Below are 18,160 nucleotides of genomic sequence, written 5' to 3'. Positions count from 1 at the left end.
ATTCAACACAACATATATTTATATAAAGCATATCAAATTATGATTATAATTATAATTAACATTACTATCTTCAACATTTGTTTTGTTTCTTGCATTTTCTATGTATTTCAGCGGCTCAGGAAAAATGTAGCCCCGGATTCTTGGGAAAAAACTGTCGTGCAAAATGTTCTTATCCATATTTTGGGGAAAACTGTCAGGAACGATGTGATTGTGACGAAAGCCTGTGTGACGTTTCTATCGGATGTCTTGTTGTCACAACAGGTGAGCAATCAGTTCCATTTCTTCTACTTAAATTTACTCTTATTTACTTAATTCCTTGACAAGTTTGAGTGTGATCATTATTACTTTTCAGTACAAACATCCTGTAGCCCAGGATACTTTGGTACAAACTGTAGGGGAAAATGTTCTTATCCTTATTACGGTGCAGAATGTCAAGGTCAATGTGACTGTGATAAGGACTTCTGTGACGTATCTACCGGATGTATCGCAATTACAACAGGTAACAACTGATTATGTCAACTTATTCATTTTTTTTTTTTGCTTTAATATTTATTAACAACCATTTACAATATTTAAATGAATTGTTTTCTCAGTTCAAGCAGGATGCATTCCCGGGTACGTTGGAGAAAACTGTCGAGGAAAATGTACGTATCCCTATTACGGTATGGATTGTCAAAATCAGTGCGACTGTGAAGAGAACAGATGTGATTTCTCAACCGGATGTACAAATTTTACAAAAGGTATTGCATCACCTTGTACACTAATTGTTATTAATAACAAACTCTATTTTCAAATGATCAGAACCTTTTTATATATATATAGAATTATTAATATTTGATGATGAATTTTTGCCTATAGAGATGTATTTTACAAGTATGACATAGCAACTACATCCTGAAACCAATAACACAAAGAGTGTTCTAGAAATGAAAGGACCATAAAACGTGCCAGGTTATAATTATGTGAAAACATTCAAATAGGGTGTATGTAAACAATGACAACAAATAATTCATCAAAACATCCATTGTGATTATGTCACATATAGACACTATGGCGCTAATTAAGAGGTCGCAATGGTCGTGGTGTTTTTGTAGGGGAAGAGCTCACTATAGGGAATCTAAAATAATATATGAAATGTCAATTGTTAGAATTAATTTTCTAAATGACAGTTTTGGGCAATTACATTACATATATGAAGATCACAGTTTGATTGCTGTATCAAAATTGTTTTTTTTTGATATTCTTTATCCTAGGGTTATGTTGGTAAGCAAATTAAATGTATTGCGCAAAATGATATAAGAATAAAAAGAAACTTGACTTTATATAGACGGAAAGCAAAATTGTTATATACCATATCAATTTTTTAACTTAGAGTTACGTTGTTTTCATAAATGATCGGTAGCGAGGCTTTTGGGTTTTTAAATTGTAGGATAAATTTCATTGTAAAGAAAAAATATACTACAAAACTAAACGTCCTCTTACTTTTATTTGAAAGGTTAAGCTTCGAAAAATTACCATACGTTGACCGTATGCATTGCACAACATTTACGTGAATTATGCAAGTAAAAAAGCTTTGCTGATATGATTTTAAAGAATACTGAACCTATGAAAGTATTTCAGTCTGTGTTAATCGTCGTCCCGTACCGGGTTTCTTATTCATACCTGCCTGGAACCCCTCAATTATCTGTTTATATATTCATTTCATGTAAGGTTTTGAACTCTTTGGACCGTGTTAAATTAGCTATCAGCACGACTTTAACAATCCGTAAACGAGAAAATGATATAGTATTGTTTTAAAACCGGTATGAGTTTGAATACTGTATTGCATACCGACACAGCTTCTGAGGTGAGTAAAACAATTCGTTATCAATTTTCATTTTGTTTTGTTAATTCAATTGTTCTGGTTTAACTATGTTGTTTTAAGTTATTATTGTTTAAATATTTTTTCGTTTCTTATGTTTTGTTATCTGTTAGTAATGTTCCTTATATATTTTATGGTTTTTATGATTTTATATATTGTTTATCTGAAGTAAAGTTAGAAGAGTGGGTAGTTAATGTATGTATTACAACATAACATCATAAAATAACTTTAAACAGTGTAATTTAGAGGTGATTTTCGTCCAAGTATTTAAGTTTAACAAAGCAATTTACTGTAGTTTTATCTTATAAATACAAGTAAATATGATAAAGCGCTGTCACATATACAACATTGTCTCACTGTTATGTGATGGGTCGTATAGGTCATTACTTGTATTAAGATACATGTGTATGTGGAACTTAATGTGTGTGTTTTGTATACGCAGATCCCGAATAAAGTAACCTGGTGTTATGAATGTTCCTACCAGACCTACATATGTATGGTGTTTAACAACTGTCAGTCGAAGAACTGTCAAACTGTTATAAATGAACACAGATTGTGAAAACGTTGATATTTATTTTTGATTTCTGAGATTTTAATAGCCGATTTGATGAGCCTATATCAGTTATTTTCTGTGATGTAAGCAAACAAACATGTAAGTATATATTTTGAGAGGAGTTATTAAAAGATTTTTTGTTGTTTTGTAAATTTTTGATAAAATTGAGACATATTTTCAAATGATGTAACATTTCTGTTTGTTTCATATTTGTTAGATAGGACAACTACATTCATGTATAATATTAACCTTTAAAAAAAGAATTGTCAAATCAGTGTTATACGATGTGATTATCCCTTTCAGAAGAACCATCATCAATAAACACGGCATAGTTTGTTATGTTTTTCATTAGAATTCACAAATGTACATGTATTGAAAAAACTGAAACAACATAAGATTAAGGAATGCCTTGTATTCTGTTACATGTATTCATCTATTTCTATTAGCGAAAACTGAGTCACTGCATTGTATTGATTTTTAATGTGTGTGTCTAATTAATGTTAACTTTCGCTCAAAGTATTGGGTATTTAGGTTCCAAATGAAACCCAAACAGCAGCATTTCAAAAAATCTGCTATTTATCGAAATGAACATAAACAATCAACATAATTGTCAAAAAACAAATATTATGTCTATGAATTAACTGCACTGTTACAAATTAACATATAGAAACTGTAATAAGAAACAGATACAATGTATAATTAGGTTCCAGCTATCCAGCTTTGTTAGCCAAAGACAACTTTATTAACATATTTTATTTTTATGCATTATAAAAAGAATTGCTAAGTCGAGGCTACATTAATTGATTATAATATCATACAGCCATCTGTAATCCAGACATTCGTCACGTCTTTTTCTTCATATCTCGAGAGTACATGAACATGTATTGTTAGACTACTGACGAAAATTAAGATATGGGAATGCTTCGCATTTTTATAGTGTTTTTTTATGATACGAAAACTGGGTTCTGGTTCATTATTTTGTATTGATTTCTGTTGAGACATCGTAATAAGATTAAATATCATACATTTCGAGCCGCTACAGGGTTGAAGTCTTACTTTCAGTCAACTACACATGACTAAATGTCAACTTATTGACTGAATTATGCCACCTCTCCAGGTTGAATTGTACGGGTTTACGCTGTACTTTTACATGTACATGTATATGTACATGATTGATTTTGTGAGTTACGTGTTAATAACTAATATTTCAATGATATAGCTTTGCAAACTTTTTTAGGCGTTCATTATAATTAAGCTGTTTTCGGACTGTTTGGATGCACATTTTTTTGCTATGAAACATTATCATATTTCATAAAATAAACAGTTAACGTTGAAAAATCATTGTTATCAATTTGTTTGCAATTAGCAACCCATTTTTTATTACAAGGAAATAAATGAAACATTATAATAGTTAAAGGTCTAAAAATACCGGATATGTATATTATCTGATTGTTTTATTCACAAACATACAGTACATTTTGGCTTGATGTTTGAATGCCTAAAACACTTTGACACGATGTTTCAACGGTTGCTGCGAATGCTTATATTCACGATCATATCTAGGTACACCGCTGGAGACCGGTGCCCACGGTAAGATCGATTTATTAGTTTGATAAATAAGTAATCATTATAATTGTTTGAACTAAATTACAATGCGAAAAAACTTTGATTATTCTTCTACATCGAATAATAAGGTTAACTTTGATTTTTTCAGAAAAAAAATTTCACGCTTTTTCAGAGGGTTTTTATCAAGAAAAACTAAATATACATCTTTCATTCACTTTTCTTAATCCTATTTGCTAAACCGGGATGAAAATTAAGACATGCAAACATTTCTTGATCAATGATTGGCAAAACAATTATAACAGAGACATAAGATATAATGCTTTTGAGTACTTAGGTTGTTTAAGGTTGGTGTATGGGTTTCTTTTGGAACTTTTATAAACAGTTTGAGAGTAGGTTCACATCAATTGAAACAGAACAAATATCATTATATTTTATTTCAACACCTGCCTCTGAATCATTAAAACATCTATCTGTATTGATAATTTCCCTTACATTAAAATAGAATTTAGGATAAATGTAAAAAAAAGAGAACTCAATAGCTGTTACATGTAACAAAATTACTTTAAAAAAATTATCTTGATTGGTAAAATTAAAAACTATACGTCTGTTATTCAAATGTGACTTTTCCGATCGCATTGTTTAATTTATTATCGGTACATTATGTAAGAAAATGTCAATTTTGATAACCAAAGAAGTACAAAATGAAATGTTCATATTTATTTTAAATTTTCTAATCAAAATATCAAATTATTGGAATGGAAGCACCATTGACATAAATTTTAGCCATTTCTTTTTCTTCAAAATATGTACTGTATTACATTTAAAAAGCAAATAAACACATCAATTTTGTAGAAGGAAGGAAGAGGGAAATTAAGCACTCGTTGAGGTTATAGACAACGAGTAATTGTTCATTTCTCTGTTTGTGTGCTTTCAATTTTTAATTAGAATGGTCGCTAATCTAAATCATTCAGAAAGATATTGCTTTGAAAAATGGACATTCATTATATCAGTAGTTCTAAAAATTAGCTCAGTAATAGAAGATTTCATACGTTAAGAGTAATCTATTTTTATGTGATTCGAAAAAAATGAACGTAAAAAGCCATGTTTTCATTTAGCTTTAACTTATCTTATATGCATGATTATAACGCAATTAAAAGTAACCGTGGAATAAACCAATAATTTTTTTTTTGAATTGCAGTACGTACAAAGGTTGTTGCATTGGCTTTTGCTGGAATTAAACAACTCAACAGTGTGAACGTGCGTTCTTTTCTGTCATTGTTTTTACAAAATAATTTCACTATTAAGTAAACCAACAATAATGATATTTACAATAACAAGGATAACGAACATTGTATTATCGATTTTTCATTACTAATGGATGCGAGAACATGGTAATCTGTATAATTTCTTTATATTTACAATTTTATTTAGAATGTATGGCAGGCTACTCTGGGAGGAACTGTTCAATACCGTGTCCGTATCCTACATAAGGAGTGCGCTGTCAAAGATATTGTAACTGTTACAAAGACTTGTGTGATATTTCTATGGGATACATTATTCTTACTGCAGGTTAACATTTTGATAGATTATAAAATAGTTAAGGTCTTTCGATGGTCGTATGGCGTCATCGTGAACATTCCGGAATATTTTACCATTATTGGTTTTAACATAAGTGTTATAGGATGCATGGTTTTGCAAATTTTTTGGTTTAGCACATTCTAAGCTATGTAAAGTAAAATGTCACTAATGTATAGCAATTTATGGAGAATGATTTGAGTTAATGAACAACTTATAAAACCTTACTCAGACAAACTTAACAATTCATAATTCTTTACATTGCAAGGTACATGTAAACATTTCTTTGCAGATTTCGATATGATATATAATGAATTACAAATGTACCAATTCTTAGTAAGTTTAAACCATAATTTCAAAAGTTAAAGACGTTTTATGTTGTTAAACTGTACTTATTCATGGTAACAAATTTGTATCAAAATGTACTGTAGATGTGCTAGCTTTCATACTAGCCTTAAAATGTAAAAATACATAAAATAAAGGATTACGATTAATTGCTTTAAAAAATTGTTTATTAAATCGAAATCAGTAAATATAAATATGATGTTTGATTGGAGAGCAATCGTTGCTACAATTGCCCTAATAGTGTACTTGTGTTACACATGTAGCTCCTACAGTATGAACAAAATATTTGCAACCAATATTTAATTTCAATTTGAATGTTTACATATTAATCTTTAAATTTATAATTAATCAAAAATTACACCGAATAAACCATAAAAACGTCAAGGGTAGAGAAGCCTCAATGTGGAAAATAAATGTTATAAAAGGTACATTTTTAATGCTTTTTATTATTCAACATCACATATATTTATATAAAGCTTATCAATTTTTAATAATAACTACCAATACCTTCTTCATCATTTTTTGGTATTCTTGTTTTTTCTATGTATTTCAGCGGCTCAGGAAAACTGTAGCCCCGGATTCTTTGGAAAAAACTGTCGTGCAAAATGTTCTTATCCATATTTTGGGGAAGACTGTCAGGGACGATGTGATTGTGATGAAAGCCTTTGTGACGTTTCTACCGGATGTGTTGTTGTCACAACAGGTGAGCAATTAGTTCCATTTCTTCTACTTAAATTTACTCTTATTTACTTAATTCCTTGACAAGTTTGAGTGTGATCATAATTACTTTTCAGTACATACATCCTGTAGCCCAGGATACTTTGGTACAAACTGTAGGGGAAAATGTTCCTATCCTTATTACGGTGCAGAATGCCAAGGTCAATGTGACTGTAATAAAGACTTATGTGACGTATCTACCGGATGTATGGCAATTACAACAGGTAACAACTGATTAAGTCAACTTATTCATTTTTTTTTGCTTTAATATTAATATACAACCATTTACAACATTTAATGAATTGTTTTCTCAGTTCAAGCAGGATGCATCCTCGGTTACGTTGGTGAAAACTGTCGAGCAAAATGTACGTATCCCTATTACGGTATCGATTGTCAAAATCAGTGCAACTGTGATGAGAACAGATGTGATTTATCAACCGGATGTACAAATTTTACAAAAGGTATTGCATCACCTTGTACACTAATGGTTATTTATAACAAACTCTATTTTCAAATGATCAGAACTTTTTTTATTTATAGAATTATTAATATTTGATGATGAATCTTTGCCTATATAGATGTATTTTACAAGTATGCCATAGCAACTACATCCTGAAACCAATAACACAAAGAGTGTTCTAGAAATGAAAGGACCATAAAACGTGCCAGGTTATCATTATGTTAAAACATTCATATAGGGCATATGTAAACAATGACAACAAATAATTCATCAAAACATCCATTGTGATTGTCACTTATAGACACTATGGCACTAATTAAGAGGATGCGATGGTCGTGGTATTTTTGTAGGGGAAGAGCTCAATATAGAAATCTCAAAAATATATGAAATTTCAATTGTTATAATTTTTTTTCTAAATGACAGTTTTTGGCAAACATTGTCATTTCTAAAAATTAAAAGCTGATTTGATAGAAAAATTCTCAACCAACAGGTTTCCTTAAAATTAAGGTTATTTAATTTCACGTTTGATTAAAAAATGATAGTAACTTGTTATTTAATTAGAAGAATAGTGTGTACATGCTAATTAATTGAGTTTTCTTTGAATAAAAACTTTAAATTACATGTATGAAGATCACAGTATGAATGCTGTATCAAAATTGTTTTTGTTTTATATAATTCTTTATCGTAAAGATATGTTGGTAAGCAAATTAAATGTATTGCGCAAAATGATATAAGAATAAATAACATGAACTTTATATAGATGAAAAGCAATAAAATTAAGAATTACATTGTTTTCGTAAATAATCGGTAGCGAGGCTTTTGGGTTTTTTAATTGTATGCTAAATTTGATTGAGAAGAAAGATATAATGCAACAATAAACGTCCTCTTACTTTTATTTTTGAAAGGCGAGGCTTCGAAAAATTACCATACGTTGACCGTATGCATTGCACAACATTTACGTGCATTATGCAAGTAAAAAAGTTTTGCTGTTATGCTTTTAAAGAATACTGAACCTATGAAATGACTACATGTATCAATAGATATTGTTCAATGATCACGATGCTATTTCAGTCTGTGTTAATCGTCATCCCGTACCGGATTTCTTATTCATACCTGCCTGGTACCCCTCAATTATCTGTTTATATATTCATTTGATGTAAGGTTTTGAACTCTTTGGACCGTGTTAAATTAGCTATCAGCAAGACTTTAACAATCCGTAAACGAGAAGATGATATAGTATTGTTTTAAAACCGGTATGAGTTTGCATACTGTATTGCATACCGACACAGCTTCTGAGGTGAGTAAAACAAATTCGTTATTAATTTTCATTTTGTTTTGCTAATTCAATTGTTCTGGTTTAACTTGGTTGTTTCAAGCTGTTAATTATTGTTTAAATATTTGTTTCGTTTGTTATGTTTTGTTGTCTGTTAGTTATGTTTCTTGTATTTTTTATGGTTTTTAAAAATGTATATATTGTTAATCTGTAGTAAAGTGAGAAGAGAGGATAGTTATTGTATGTATTACAACATAACATCATAAAATAACTTTAAACAGTGTAATTTAAAGGTGATTTTCGTCCAAGTATTTAAGTTTAACAAAACAATTTGCTGTAGTTTTATCTTATAAATACAAGTAAATATGATACAGCGCTGTCACGTATACAACATTGTCTCACTTTTATGTGATGGGTCGTATAGGTCATTACTTGTATTAAGATACATGTGTATGTGGAACTTAATGTGTATGTTTTGTATACGCAGATCCCGAATGAAGTAACCTGGTGTTATGAATGTTCCTACCAGACCTACATATGTATGGTGTTTAACGACTGTCAGTCGAAGAACTGTCAAACTGTTATAAATGAACACAGATTGTGAAAACGTTGATATTTATTTTTGATTTCTGAGATTTTAATAGCCGATTTGATGAGCCTATATTAGTTATTTTCTGTGATGTAAGCAAACAAACATGTAAATATATATTTTGAGAGGAGATATTAAAAGATTGTTTTGTAGTTTTGTAATTTTTTGATAAAATTGAGACATATTTTCAAATGATGTTATTAGTAATATATCTGTTTGTTTCATATTTGTTAGATACGACAACTACATTCATGTATAATATTAATCTTTTAAAAAAGAATTGTCAAATCAGTGTTATACCATGTGATTATCACTTAAAAAAATCACTTACACCAATAATCACGGCATAGTTTGTTATGTCATTTATTTGAATTTACAAATGTACATGTATTGAAAATACTGAAACAACATAAGATTAAGGAATGCCTAGTATACTGATACACTGTACATGTATTCATATATTTCCGTTAGCGAAAACTGAGTTAAGGTTCACTGCATTGTATTTATTTATAATGTGTGTGTCTAATTAATGTTAAATTTCGCTCAAAGTGTTGTGTATTTAGGTTCCAAATGAAACCCAAACAGCAGCATTTCAAAAAATCGAAATCAACATAAACAATTAACATAATTGTCAAAAACATATATTTTGTCATAATATTTTCATTTGTTATTTATTGATTTACCAATTTTTGATCAATAGAGGATTTCATAGCCTAAACTTTTTTCCGGTTTAATTAATAGGATACAAATAAAAAAGGATACAAGATAAAAGGAGTTAAATGTTTGTGTATGTTTAGGTTTGATAAGTTTACTTAACCCTTTGAATTACTTAAAAATCATTGATTTGAAGGGAAAAAAAATGTTATGCAGAAAAAAGTTCATTTGCATATGAATTCAGTTTACACATTTTTTTAATTCTTGTTAATTAAATACTGATATATCATTCTAACCCTTGTCATCGGAATGCAGTGGTGTACCTTGGCATCATTGTAACCATTAGCATTCCCAGCACAAGTTGAAACACGGTTTAAAGAGTTTCGTTAAGCATTCAAAGGTCATGTTAAAGAGTGTTTTATTTTTGTAAATAAAATTCAGATATATTCATGTATACATGTATATCCGGTATTTGTACGCTTTTGAAATAATATAAATATTTAGGGAGTGTTTAATAAAAAAAATTTCGCTATGTTTACTGATAATATATTACAGTAGATTTTTTGAACATCAACAATTTAATGGATTAATATTTAACTCCTAATTTCAAATTTCTTTATTACAATTTTGTTTTAATAAAAGGAATACTAAGCTATCGATTGTTTATAATTATATTCGTATTGAAAGTATAAAAGAAAAATATTTTTTTTATAAGTTAACAATCTATACTTAGTTGTAATTATGTTTTATCCCCTTCATCGGTTGTTGGTCATTTATATGAAGTTTTAAGTGATATTGAACGAACACAGACCATTCAAAATGATATTAAAAATACTTATAAGTTAAGAAGAGTTTTTGTTACATTTTGTCGTATATGATAATTTCACCTCCATCAAGTCGCACGGATACCTGAGATGGAAACTTCTGTCATATGGTAAAATTGATAAAGCATACAAATGAAATATTTATTAACATGTCATTTCTACATTGAAACATTTATCCAAAATGTGTTTTTAATCCACTTAGAATATTATTCAAATCCTCTTTTTATCAAGTCTATATTGCCACAAGGAAGTAATTAAATACATTTTAGCAACAACATATGCGATTTGAATTTAAAAACAAAGTCAATCCTCAATATTAATTCACAGAAAGAATATGTGAAGGGCAGGATATGTTTATTCCTTAACGCAATATGCAAATAGTTGTAGCTTTGTAACTGAATTAAACTGTAACCGATTAAAAGACAACACAGTCCTTCGGCTTTTATTTAACATAATATTAGCATGTCATACATTTATAACAACGACAGAGTAAAAATACTTATTGCTTGATAAATACAAGAGATGTGTCGTACAAGAATAAAAAAAATATTTAGGTGTATATACTTCCTATTTTCATACTTCATTTAGCTAGTAAAATACAAAATAATACTATCACATTTTAAATTTTTATCTTAGCAAGGTTAAATATAATTTTCAAATGAAAAAGATACATGTATCTTCGAAATTTATTCAAAGACAGAGACACACACAGAGAGAAGTAGAAAATGGAAAGGAAGTTGTGAAATGCAAAAACAGAAGTGTATCAGTGTACAAAAATGAACAGATAAAAAGTGTGGTCAATTTATTAATTGCACTGACGTAGTATTGATCTGCCTTTGAATGCTAAATAGGCGAGTGATGATACAGAAAACGAACATACGCTGTCATAATTTACGATGAGACAAATGTTCGCAGTTAGCAACTACATATACACACATATTTTTAATTTACGCATTAGTTCTGGTTAAAAGAGAACATATGTATAAATGATCCGCAGAACAAATGCATCCTTTTGAAAATGAATTAAGATATAAAACAATGTTTTTAAAAAAATTGATTGTTTATATAAAAGGAAAGTTGTTTTTCAAAGGACTATATATGATAAGGGCCTAAAATGGCCCCCTAAAATGAACATCATCATTTTACTATCATTCTTTGTTTTCTTAGTACAGATATGTATGTGATGTGTTTACATAATATTCATTTTGGTTCAAGTGCCCACAATTTAGAAATATGACATTGTAAAGACAACCTTTTCCCGCCATTTTTGCATTTTTAGCGTAAAACAGCTTGTTTTCAAGCAGTTTTTCCTTCCGAAAACATAGAGCGCATTCTTGAACAAATAAAATATTTTAATCAGGGATGTATCTAGCCAAGACTGATAAGTGACAAAAAAAATTTCCTTGTTCAAGCATGCGCTCTATATTTCCCATTCGTAAATAGATAACAAAAATGTCAATTTTTGGCTGATTTTGATTGAATTATAGAAATGGCGTCACTTCTGACGTCATATACTGCCAGTGAGTGGAAATAAATCAAATATATAGATGAGAAATATATTTTATATCAACTCTTCTATAAAATTAGTTAACATTTTATTGTACCCGAAACACTTAAAAAATGGCGAATTATGGGGGCCAAATTTAACTCTTATCATATATAGTTCTTTTTAGATAAATAAGATCAGGCAATAATACGAATCGCATTTTATAGAAGGTTATTCTTATTTTTTTCTAATTTGCGCGGTAAGAACAATAGTTAGTCTCTATTTGTACATGAAAAATTTGTAGAGGAAAGTGTTGGGCCCATTTTTATGAATGAGTTCGATAACAATACCGGATACGCGTAGATATGCTATTTTCGTCATTATAACGCTTAATCAGCTGTTGTGTGAATGTCTATGATAATAATATGGTCCGGTTCTTGCTGCAAATATGGATATGTACGTTCATGTTAGGGCACACAAATACAGCTGAATGCGAAGGGTATGAATGATTAACTAATTAGGTGAATAAGTTATTATCATAATTGATTTTACTGCAATTAATATAAAAATTTAAAAATATTTCTTTTATTTGTTAGAGAAACATAATAAATTTATTCGATTGAAATGATTATATTTTTAACAAACTGAAAAATATACATTTTACTTGTGTTTGTTCATCGACAGTGAAAAAAAATAAGAAATGAAAAGGATAGGTTTTGCAACTTTTAATTGACGAGAAATTGATTACAATATAAAATAAATCATCATCCGGATAAAATTACAGAGTACTGCCATTATAAATCTTAATCATTGATTATAATTTGTACGCCATCAATGACCCATTGACCTCATTCGTAAATACGTTTTGTTTTACGATGACGTTTATGGATCATTAAATCTTTTCAATGAAAAATATAGTTTCTGTTCTACGTATTTTTCTACAAAAATTGTTAACTATATAAATGTCCAATAATTTATTTCAATTTTATTTGAACAGTTAATTAAACTTATTTATATTTAGAAATTAAACAACAAACAATTGTTTGATCTTGTCGCATTTAACCAAAATGATTAATGATATGCAAATGCAGAAGCGTATTTGATTGAAAATGAAAAACAACATTTACTTAATATCATTATTGACAAACAAACGTTAAATTCACCCTTTTTAAAGCAAAATGAGCTGCATTTACATCTCGGAATTGTTTTTTTACGAAAATGTGACTTTCTACTAAAATGACAAAAGATATCATGGTTTTTAATATTCTGTTAGCCATACTTTTGTGGGAAAGTTTAGAAGCCTTAATTGGAGCAAAATTTAATTATTGTCGTCCTGTACAAAAATTGATCTGCTGTCTCTTCCTTAGAAGAGAAATCTTTCTTCTGACAAAAATTGTTGGGTTTTTTTTTCAAATCTTGTTTATCATAACAGTTTAAGTTATATGTAGATTTATCATACTAGCGGGTTTTTTGCAGCAAAATAAAATTCTAAATCATACAGCTCATATTGCTTTAAACTTAAAAATCATTTTGCTATTTAATAACCTCTTCAAAGATTCCTCATGGAATGCAGAAACACAACAGTTTGAATGTAAAAGTCATCCATAAGAAACTTTCAAAAAAATATTCTTTTTATATAGTATATAGAATATTGTGATTTTGATTCATGAGAAGAATAAATACATGTAGTTACTTTAAATCTATTATTTCCGAATGATATGTTGTTTTTACGGAAATGAATGGGCTATATAATGAAGACTTTTGATTATAAAACAGAATTAAACGCTCTACAAGTACCAGACAAACATATATGTCAATTTCATTAACTAACACACAACACTTTAAAACTAGTTGGTTGAATGCTTAACAAAACACGATGTTTCAACTCGTAATACAGATTTTAGCATGCATGTTCATGACAAGGTACACCATGGGACCTGGATGCGAAAGGTAGGAATGACTTATCAGCTAGACAAATAATTAATAACTATAACTATTAAAACTACATTTCAAATACAAAAAAAAATATTTGATTGTTTTTCCTGTTTGACATAAACTGTTGACTATGATAATGCAAAATAAATTATATTAAATCTAAAATGGCACGGTGACTTAAAAACGATGATTTACCTTTTAATTATGACAACGTAAATCAGATAAAATGTACAAAATTTGATCATACGGAATGTTGTACGCATTATAAATCATTACCTAAAATTTTTAGTTAACGGGTTGTTAAAACTTATCTGGAATTTCACTTGTAAACAAACAAAGTTTGTGTGTCTAACTGAACTGATTAATTTTCATAAAGTTCATATAAACATGTATATGCGATAAATTACCTCACAATTTGTTCCTCCCATTTATCTCGCTGTATAAAACCGGAAATAAAGAAAGATATACAAACATAATTCGATCAAAAATTGAAAAACACATACATAAAAAAAAATCAGCAGGCGTTAAATTCTTTTTTTATAAGATAAAGTTGACTTTGTTGCTTAACAGATTTTATAAAGGTTGTTGCCAAGGATTCTTTTGGAACTCAAAAACACAAAAGTGTGAACGTGAGTAAACATCCATTAGAGTCAGACTTAGATATATATAAATGTACATTTACTGATTAGTGTGAATCTTACTGAGTAAAAGCGTCCTTATTAGTTTTTTATTTGAATTTCATAATCGTAGTATTTTTTTTATTAAATGACAAAGTAACTTATCTTTAATCTAAAACTGTTATATTATGTTACAAAAGATTAATTTCAGTTACGAAGACAGGTGCAAACGTGAATTTATTCCATCTATCAACCCTTCATTACATCCATACCAAACAATTGTGTACTTACATGTACATGTATTGTATCTTAAAGTAATATGTATTGCAGAGGATGCCATTAAACTGATTTCTTATAAACATTTTAAACGTTTTAATACCTATCCAACGTCTATAAAACTTACAAATGAAATAATATAATTCTTGCGAACTTCAACATTAAGTTAAGTTAACATAAAAGTTAAATTTTTTTCAAAACAGTTTTCTATTGTTCATGAAATCACCAGCACTTTTGATAATTTTGATGATCAGGCACAAAGAGTTTAAATTGTAGTTTAATATTACTTTTTTCATTAATAAAAAAAAACTTTCTGAAGCTGATTCATTTTAACCTCTTATATTTCACATTAGTTGTGTATCTTTTTCCAAGGATGCATGCCAGGCTATACTGGGGTGAACTGTTCATCATCGTGCCCATATCCTTATTACGGAGTGGACTGTCAAAGATCATGTAAATGTAGTAGAAACATGTGTGATGTGTCTACAGGATGCAATAGTCTAACCACAGGTAAACAATTTGGAAAAAAAATTAGGATGTAAACCGGTCCCAGGTATTGTGAAACTTTATTTCATCGAAAGTTAAGTCAAAAGCGTTGGGAACAAGGAAGGAGATAAGTTGAAAACGGTTAGAAGAACGGCATCGTGCCGATTACTAGTACATGTATCTGCCATTCCTTGAATTGTACCATAATAATAATATTCATTGTTCAAACATGTAACAAAAACGTATTGAAAAGTTAATGAAACATTTTGTAGAATTTAAATCAGCTCATTCACATCAAATGCGAAGCGTAGCATTATCCTCCCCGCTTTCTGTGTTCCGTATTTAGCGGCGGTAATGCTTTTACAATAGGTTACAATTGATTCTACAAATAAAATCTTATTAGTTCAACCATAAGTGTTTTTTAGTTCAAACAGAATGCATTTCTGGATACATTGGTGAAAAATGTCGAGGTAAATGCGCCTATCCTTACTACGGTGTGGATTGTCAAGGCCAATGTGACTGTGACGAAAAAAGATGTGACTTTTCTACCGGATGTACAGATTTGATAAAAGGTATTGCATAAGATTTAACACTAGTCTGATTTGTGATAAACAAAAAGAATCCTAATACCCATGATCGTTTTTTACCCTAAGAATATCGGGGTTTTTTTTTATTGTTATATGTTTTCTCATTTAGCCAATGAATAATATCCTACACAGTAAATTGTTGACTATAATGTTGTTCCTTTTCTATACACCATCAATGACCCATATATTTTAAAGGTAATAAAGCTATAAAGTCAACCTTCCTATATTTGTAATCCATGAACAATTATAAAACAAGGAAGTTAACATTTGTTATATGAAACGTTTTAACAATACCGGATACATGAACGTATAAGACTTGTTGTTTAGATGTTAAACAAAGCATGTTTATACAACTCATACTGGAAATATATATATGCACTTCCATGCCGAGTTACACCACGGCTACCAAATGCGAAGGGTAAGAAGAATTAATTTTATTTACCTAGATACGTTGTTAATAACTTGTATTTTACCACAAGTATGCAAAAGTGAGGGGTGTTTTGTACATTTCACCAAAAATTGTGTACTATGTTATGTCGACAATAAGACTTTCAGTAAGATTGAATGGTTTGTCAATTGAGAGTTTGTTTTAACAAAATTGTATATATGTGTTTTCTTATTTTACATTGCACATTTCCCCAGTAAACTAGAAAACAAAGATTTAATCAGAAAAGAGATAAAACAGAGACACAATATACTAGAAACAGATTTGCTTTGAATACGGTGCTTTTAGGAAGTAATTTTATCTCATTTATGTAACAGGGTTTACAAAGGCTGTTGTACAGGTTCTTCGTGGAACACAGAGACACAACGGTGTGAACGTACGAAAACAACCATTAAAGGATATATAAAAGAAATTGCAGATCAAAGAGTTATATTCTGTCTAAAAAGAATTTCTGCATTTTAAATCATATTATGAAATGGAAGTAATCGAACAAAAGAGTTGTTTTTTTACTAAAAGTAAAGGTTTAATAACGAATTTAAGAGATTGCACTATCAACGCAAAAATCGCTTATATGCTGTACTGTATTGCAAAAAGAAAGAAAGTTACAATTTAAGTTCTAGATACAAAGGCATAAATGGGATTTTAATTATATGGTTATTTTAAAATACATTTCAACTTACTACCAAGTTCATATAAACATTAGACTTTAGACAATATATTTGCAGGTTGTATGCCAGGCTACAATGGAATAAATTGTACATCGTTGTGTCCTTATCCCCTTTATGGTGAAGACTGTCAAAGATTATGCAACTGTACCAAAGACATGTGTAATGTTTCTACTGGATGTATTGGTCCAACTACAGGTTAACAAAAGCAAAAACAGAATATTGAAGAAGAGATTGAGTACATTTAATTAAAATATTTTTGGAAAACATAGACTTATTTTTCTTAAATTCTTATTTTTTTAATGTATCAAATTAGCTTCAGAAGGATGCAGCCCTGGATACTTTGGAAAAAACTGCCGCGCCAAATGCGTGTATCCATATTTCGGGAAAGATTGCCGGGAACGATGTGATTGTGACGAAAACTTGTGTGATGTTTCTACGGGATGTTTTGCGGACACAACAGGTTTTAAAACAATAAACCAAATCCTTGTTTTAATAGGTATATGAATTTGTTGATTTTAAGCTAAAACTGTGTGTTACTATTCGGTTATAGTTTTTATTATGTTATAAATACAGTGCCATCGGATTGTAATCCTGGGTACTTTGGAAAGAACTGTAGGGGAAAATGTTCATATCCTTACTATGGCGAAGAATGTCAAGGTCAATGTAACTGTGACAAAGAGAGATGTGATGTTTCTATAGGATGTACCAATGTCAGAAAAGGTATAGCATCTTATATCAATTCAATATTTCAGAGAATTATCGGACAATTATTTTTTTTTTGACACATAAAATGTATGAAAAAGGATTTTAGTCTTAACTTTTTTCTTTCATGATAAAATGAATATGTTGTTATACATATAGAATTGTATATTTCTTGATGTGCCATCCTTAATATGGTCTTACATCATAGGATTACTCTCGCTCGAACATTTGATTGGGTGTCAAAGTAGCGTATTGAACAATGCACTCGCTTCTCACCGCTGCAACTCTAGTTCGATCCCCATGATCGACAGTGGTTGTATATGAAAGGGTTTAGTGGTTGCCCGCTTGGACATGTATGTTTTCTCCGTGTGCTCCGGTTTCCTCGCACATTGATGACCCCCTCGAGCTAACATCCTTGCCAACGAAAAATATAAATATAAGTTGTTTTTTATCAATTGTTGTAAAATAAATAAATTTCACTTTTTTAAATGAACAAATTATCATAGAATTTTTTTCCAAAAAAAAAATAACAGACAGATAC

General features: G+C 29.5%; 4 protein-coding genes across 4 annotated transcripts; all 4 read left to right on the top strand.

Annotated features, from left to right (window-relative positions):
- Positions 1-39: 39 nt before the first annotated feature.
- LOC128185140 (uncharacterized) lies at positions 40-883 on the top strand. The gene is made up of 3 exons (XM_052854813.1): positions 40-261; positions 353-499; positions 594-883. The coding sequence occupies exons 1-3, from the start codon at positions 40-42 to the stop codon at positions 762-764; spliced, it is 540 nt and encodes a 179-aa protein (XP_052710773.1). The 3' UTR covers positions 765-883.
- A 4,529-nt stretch (positions 884-5,412) lies between these two features.
- LOC128185139 (uncharacterized) lies at positions 5,413-7,102 on the top strand. Its single transcript, XM_052854812.1, has 4 exons — positions 5,413-5,457; positions 6,454-6,603; positions 6,695-6,841; positions 6,932-7,102. The coding sequence occupies exons 1-4, from the start codon at positions 5,413-5,415 to the stop codon at positions 7,100-7,102; spliced, it is 513 nt and encodes a 170-aa protein (XP_052710772.1).
- Positions 7,103-13,779: 6,677 nt separating this feature from the next.
- LOC128183393 (platelet endothelial aggregation receptor 1-like) lies at positions 13,780-15,800 on the top strand. The gene is made up of 4 exons (XM_052852379.1): positions 13,780-13,853; positions 14,409-14,467; positions 15,104-15,241; positions 15,643-15,800. The coding sequence occupies exons 1-4, from the start codon at positions 13,780-13,782 to the stop codon at positions 15,798-15,800; spliced, it is 429 nt and encodes a 142-aa protein (XP_052708339.1).
- Positions 15,801-16,145: 345 nt separating this feature from the next.
- LOC128185138 (scavenger receptor class F member 2-like) lies at positions 16,146-17,699 on the top strand. The gene is made up of 5 exons (XM_052854811.1): positions 16,146-16,222; positions 16,567-16,625; positions 16,975-17,112; positions 17,231-17,377; positions 17,491-17,699. Exons 1-5 carry the CDS (start codon positions 16,146-16,148, stop codon positions 17,697-17,699), a joined length of 630 nt encoding a protein of 209 aa, XP_052710771.1.
- The last annotated feature ends 461 nt before the right edge of the window (positions 17,700-18,160 follow it).

The sequence above is a fragment of the Crassostrea angulata genome, chromosome 5 (assembly GCF_025612915.1).
Source record: "Crassostrea angulata isolate pt1a10 chromosome 5, ASM2561291v2, whole genome shotgun sequence".
NCBI lineage: Eukaryota > Metazoa > Mollusca > Bivalvia > Ostreida > Ostreidae > Magallana > Magallana angulata.
Note: the sequence above shows the minus strand (reverse complement) of the source record. Positions and strands in the feature narration are given on the sequence as shown.

What these genes read in the sequence shown, in the direction of transcription:
- LOC128183393 (XM_052852379.1), top strand. Translation starts at nt 13,780, where the DNA reads ATGTTTCAACTCGTAATACAGATTTTAGCATGCATGTTCATGACAAGG. An exon ending in ATGGGACCTGGATGCGAAAG is followed by an intron (nt 13,854 to 14,408) that starts GTAGGAATGACT and finishes GTTGCTTAACAG; the next exon opens with ATTTTATAAAGGTTGTTGCC. An exon ending in ATGCAATAGTCTAACCACAG is followed by an intron (nt 15,242 to 15,642) that starts GTAAACAATTTG and finishes AGTGTTTTTTAG; the next exon opens with TTCAAACAGAATGCATTTCT.
- LOC128185138 (XM_052854811.1), top strand. Translation starts at nt 16,146, where the DNA reads ATGTTTATACAACTCATACTGGAAATATATATATGCACTTCCATGCCG. An exon ending in ACGGCTACCAAATGCGAAGG is followed by an intron (nt 16,223 to 16,566) that starts GTAAGAAGAATT and finishes TTTATGTAACAG; the next exon opens with GGTTTACAAAGGCTGTTGTA. An exon ending in ATGTATTGGTCCAACTACAG is followed by an intron (nt 17,113 to 17,230) that starts GTTAACAAAAGC and finishes GTATCAAATTAG; the next exon opens with CTTCAGAAGGATGCAGCCCT.
- LOC128185139 (XM_052854812.1), top strand. Translation starts at nt 5,413, where the DNA reads ATGTATGGCAGGCTACTCTGGGAGGAACTGTTCAATACCGTGTCC. An exon ending in AACTGTTCAATACCGTGTCC is followed by an intron (nt 5,458 to 6,453) that starts GTATCCTACATA and finishes TATGTATTTCAG; the next exon opens with CGGCTCAGGAAAACTGTAGC. An exon ending in ATGTATGGCAATTACAACAG is followed by an intron (nt 6,842 to 6,931) that starts GTAACAACTGAT and finishes TTGTTTTCTCAG; the next exon opens with TTCAAGCAGGATGCATCCTC.
- LOC128185140 (XM_052854813.1), top strand. Translation starts at nt 40, where the DNA reads ATGATTATAATTATAATTAACATTACTATCTTCAACATTTGTTTTGTT. An exon ending in ATGTCTTGTTGTCACAACAG is followed by an intron (nt 262 to 352) that starts GTGAGCAATCAG and finishes ATTACTTTTCAG; the next exon opens with TACAAACATCCTGTAGCCCA. An exon ending in ATGTATCGCAATTACAACAG is followed by an intron (nt 500 to 593) that starts GTAACAACTGAT and finishes TTGTTTTCTCAG; the next exon opens with TTCAAGCAGGATGCATTCCC.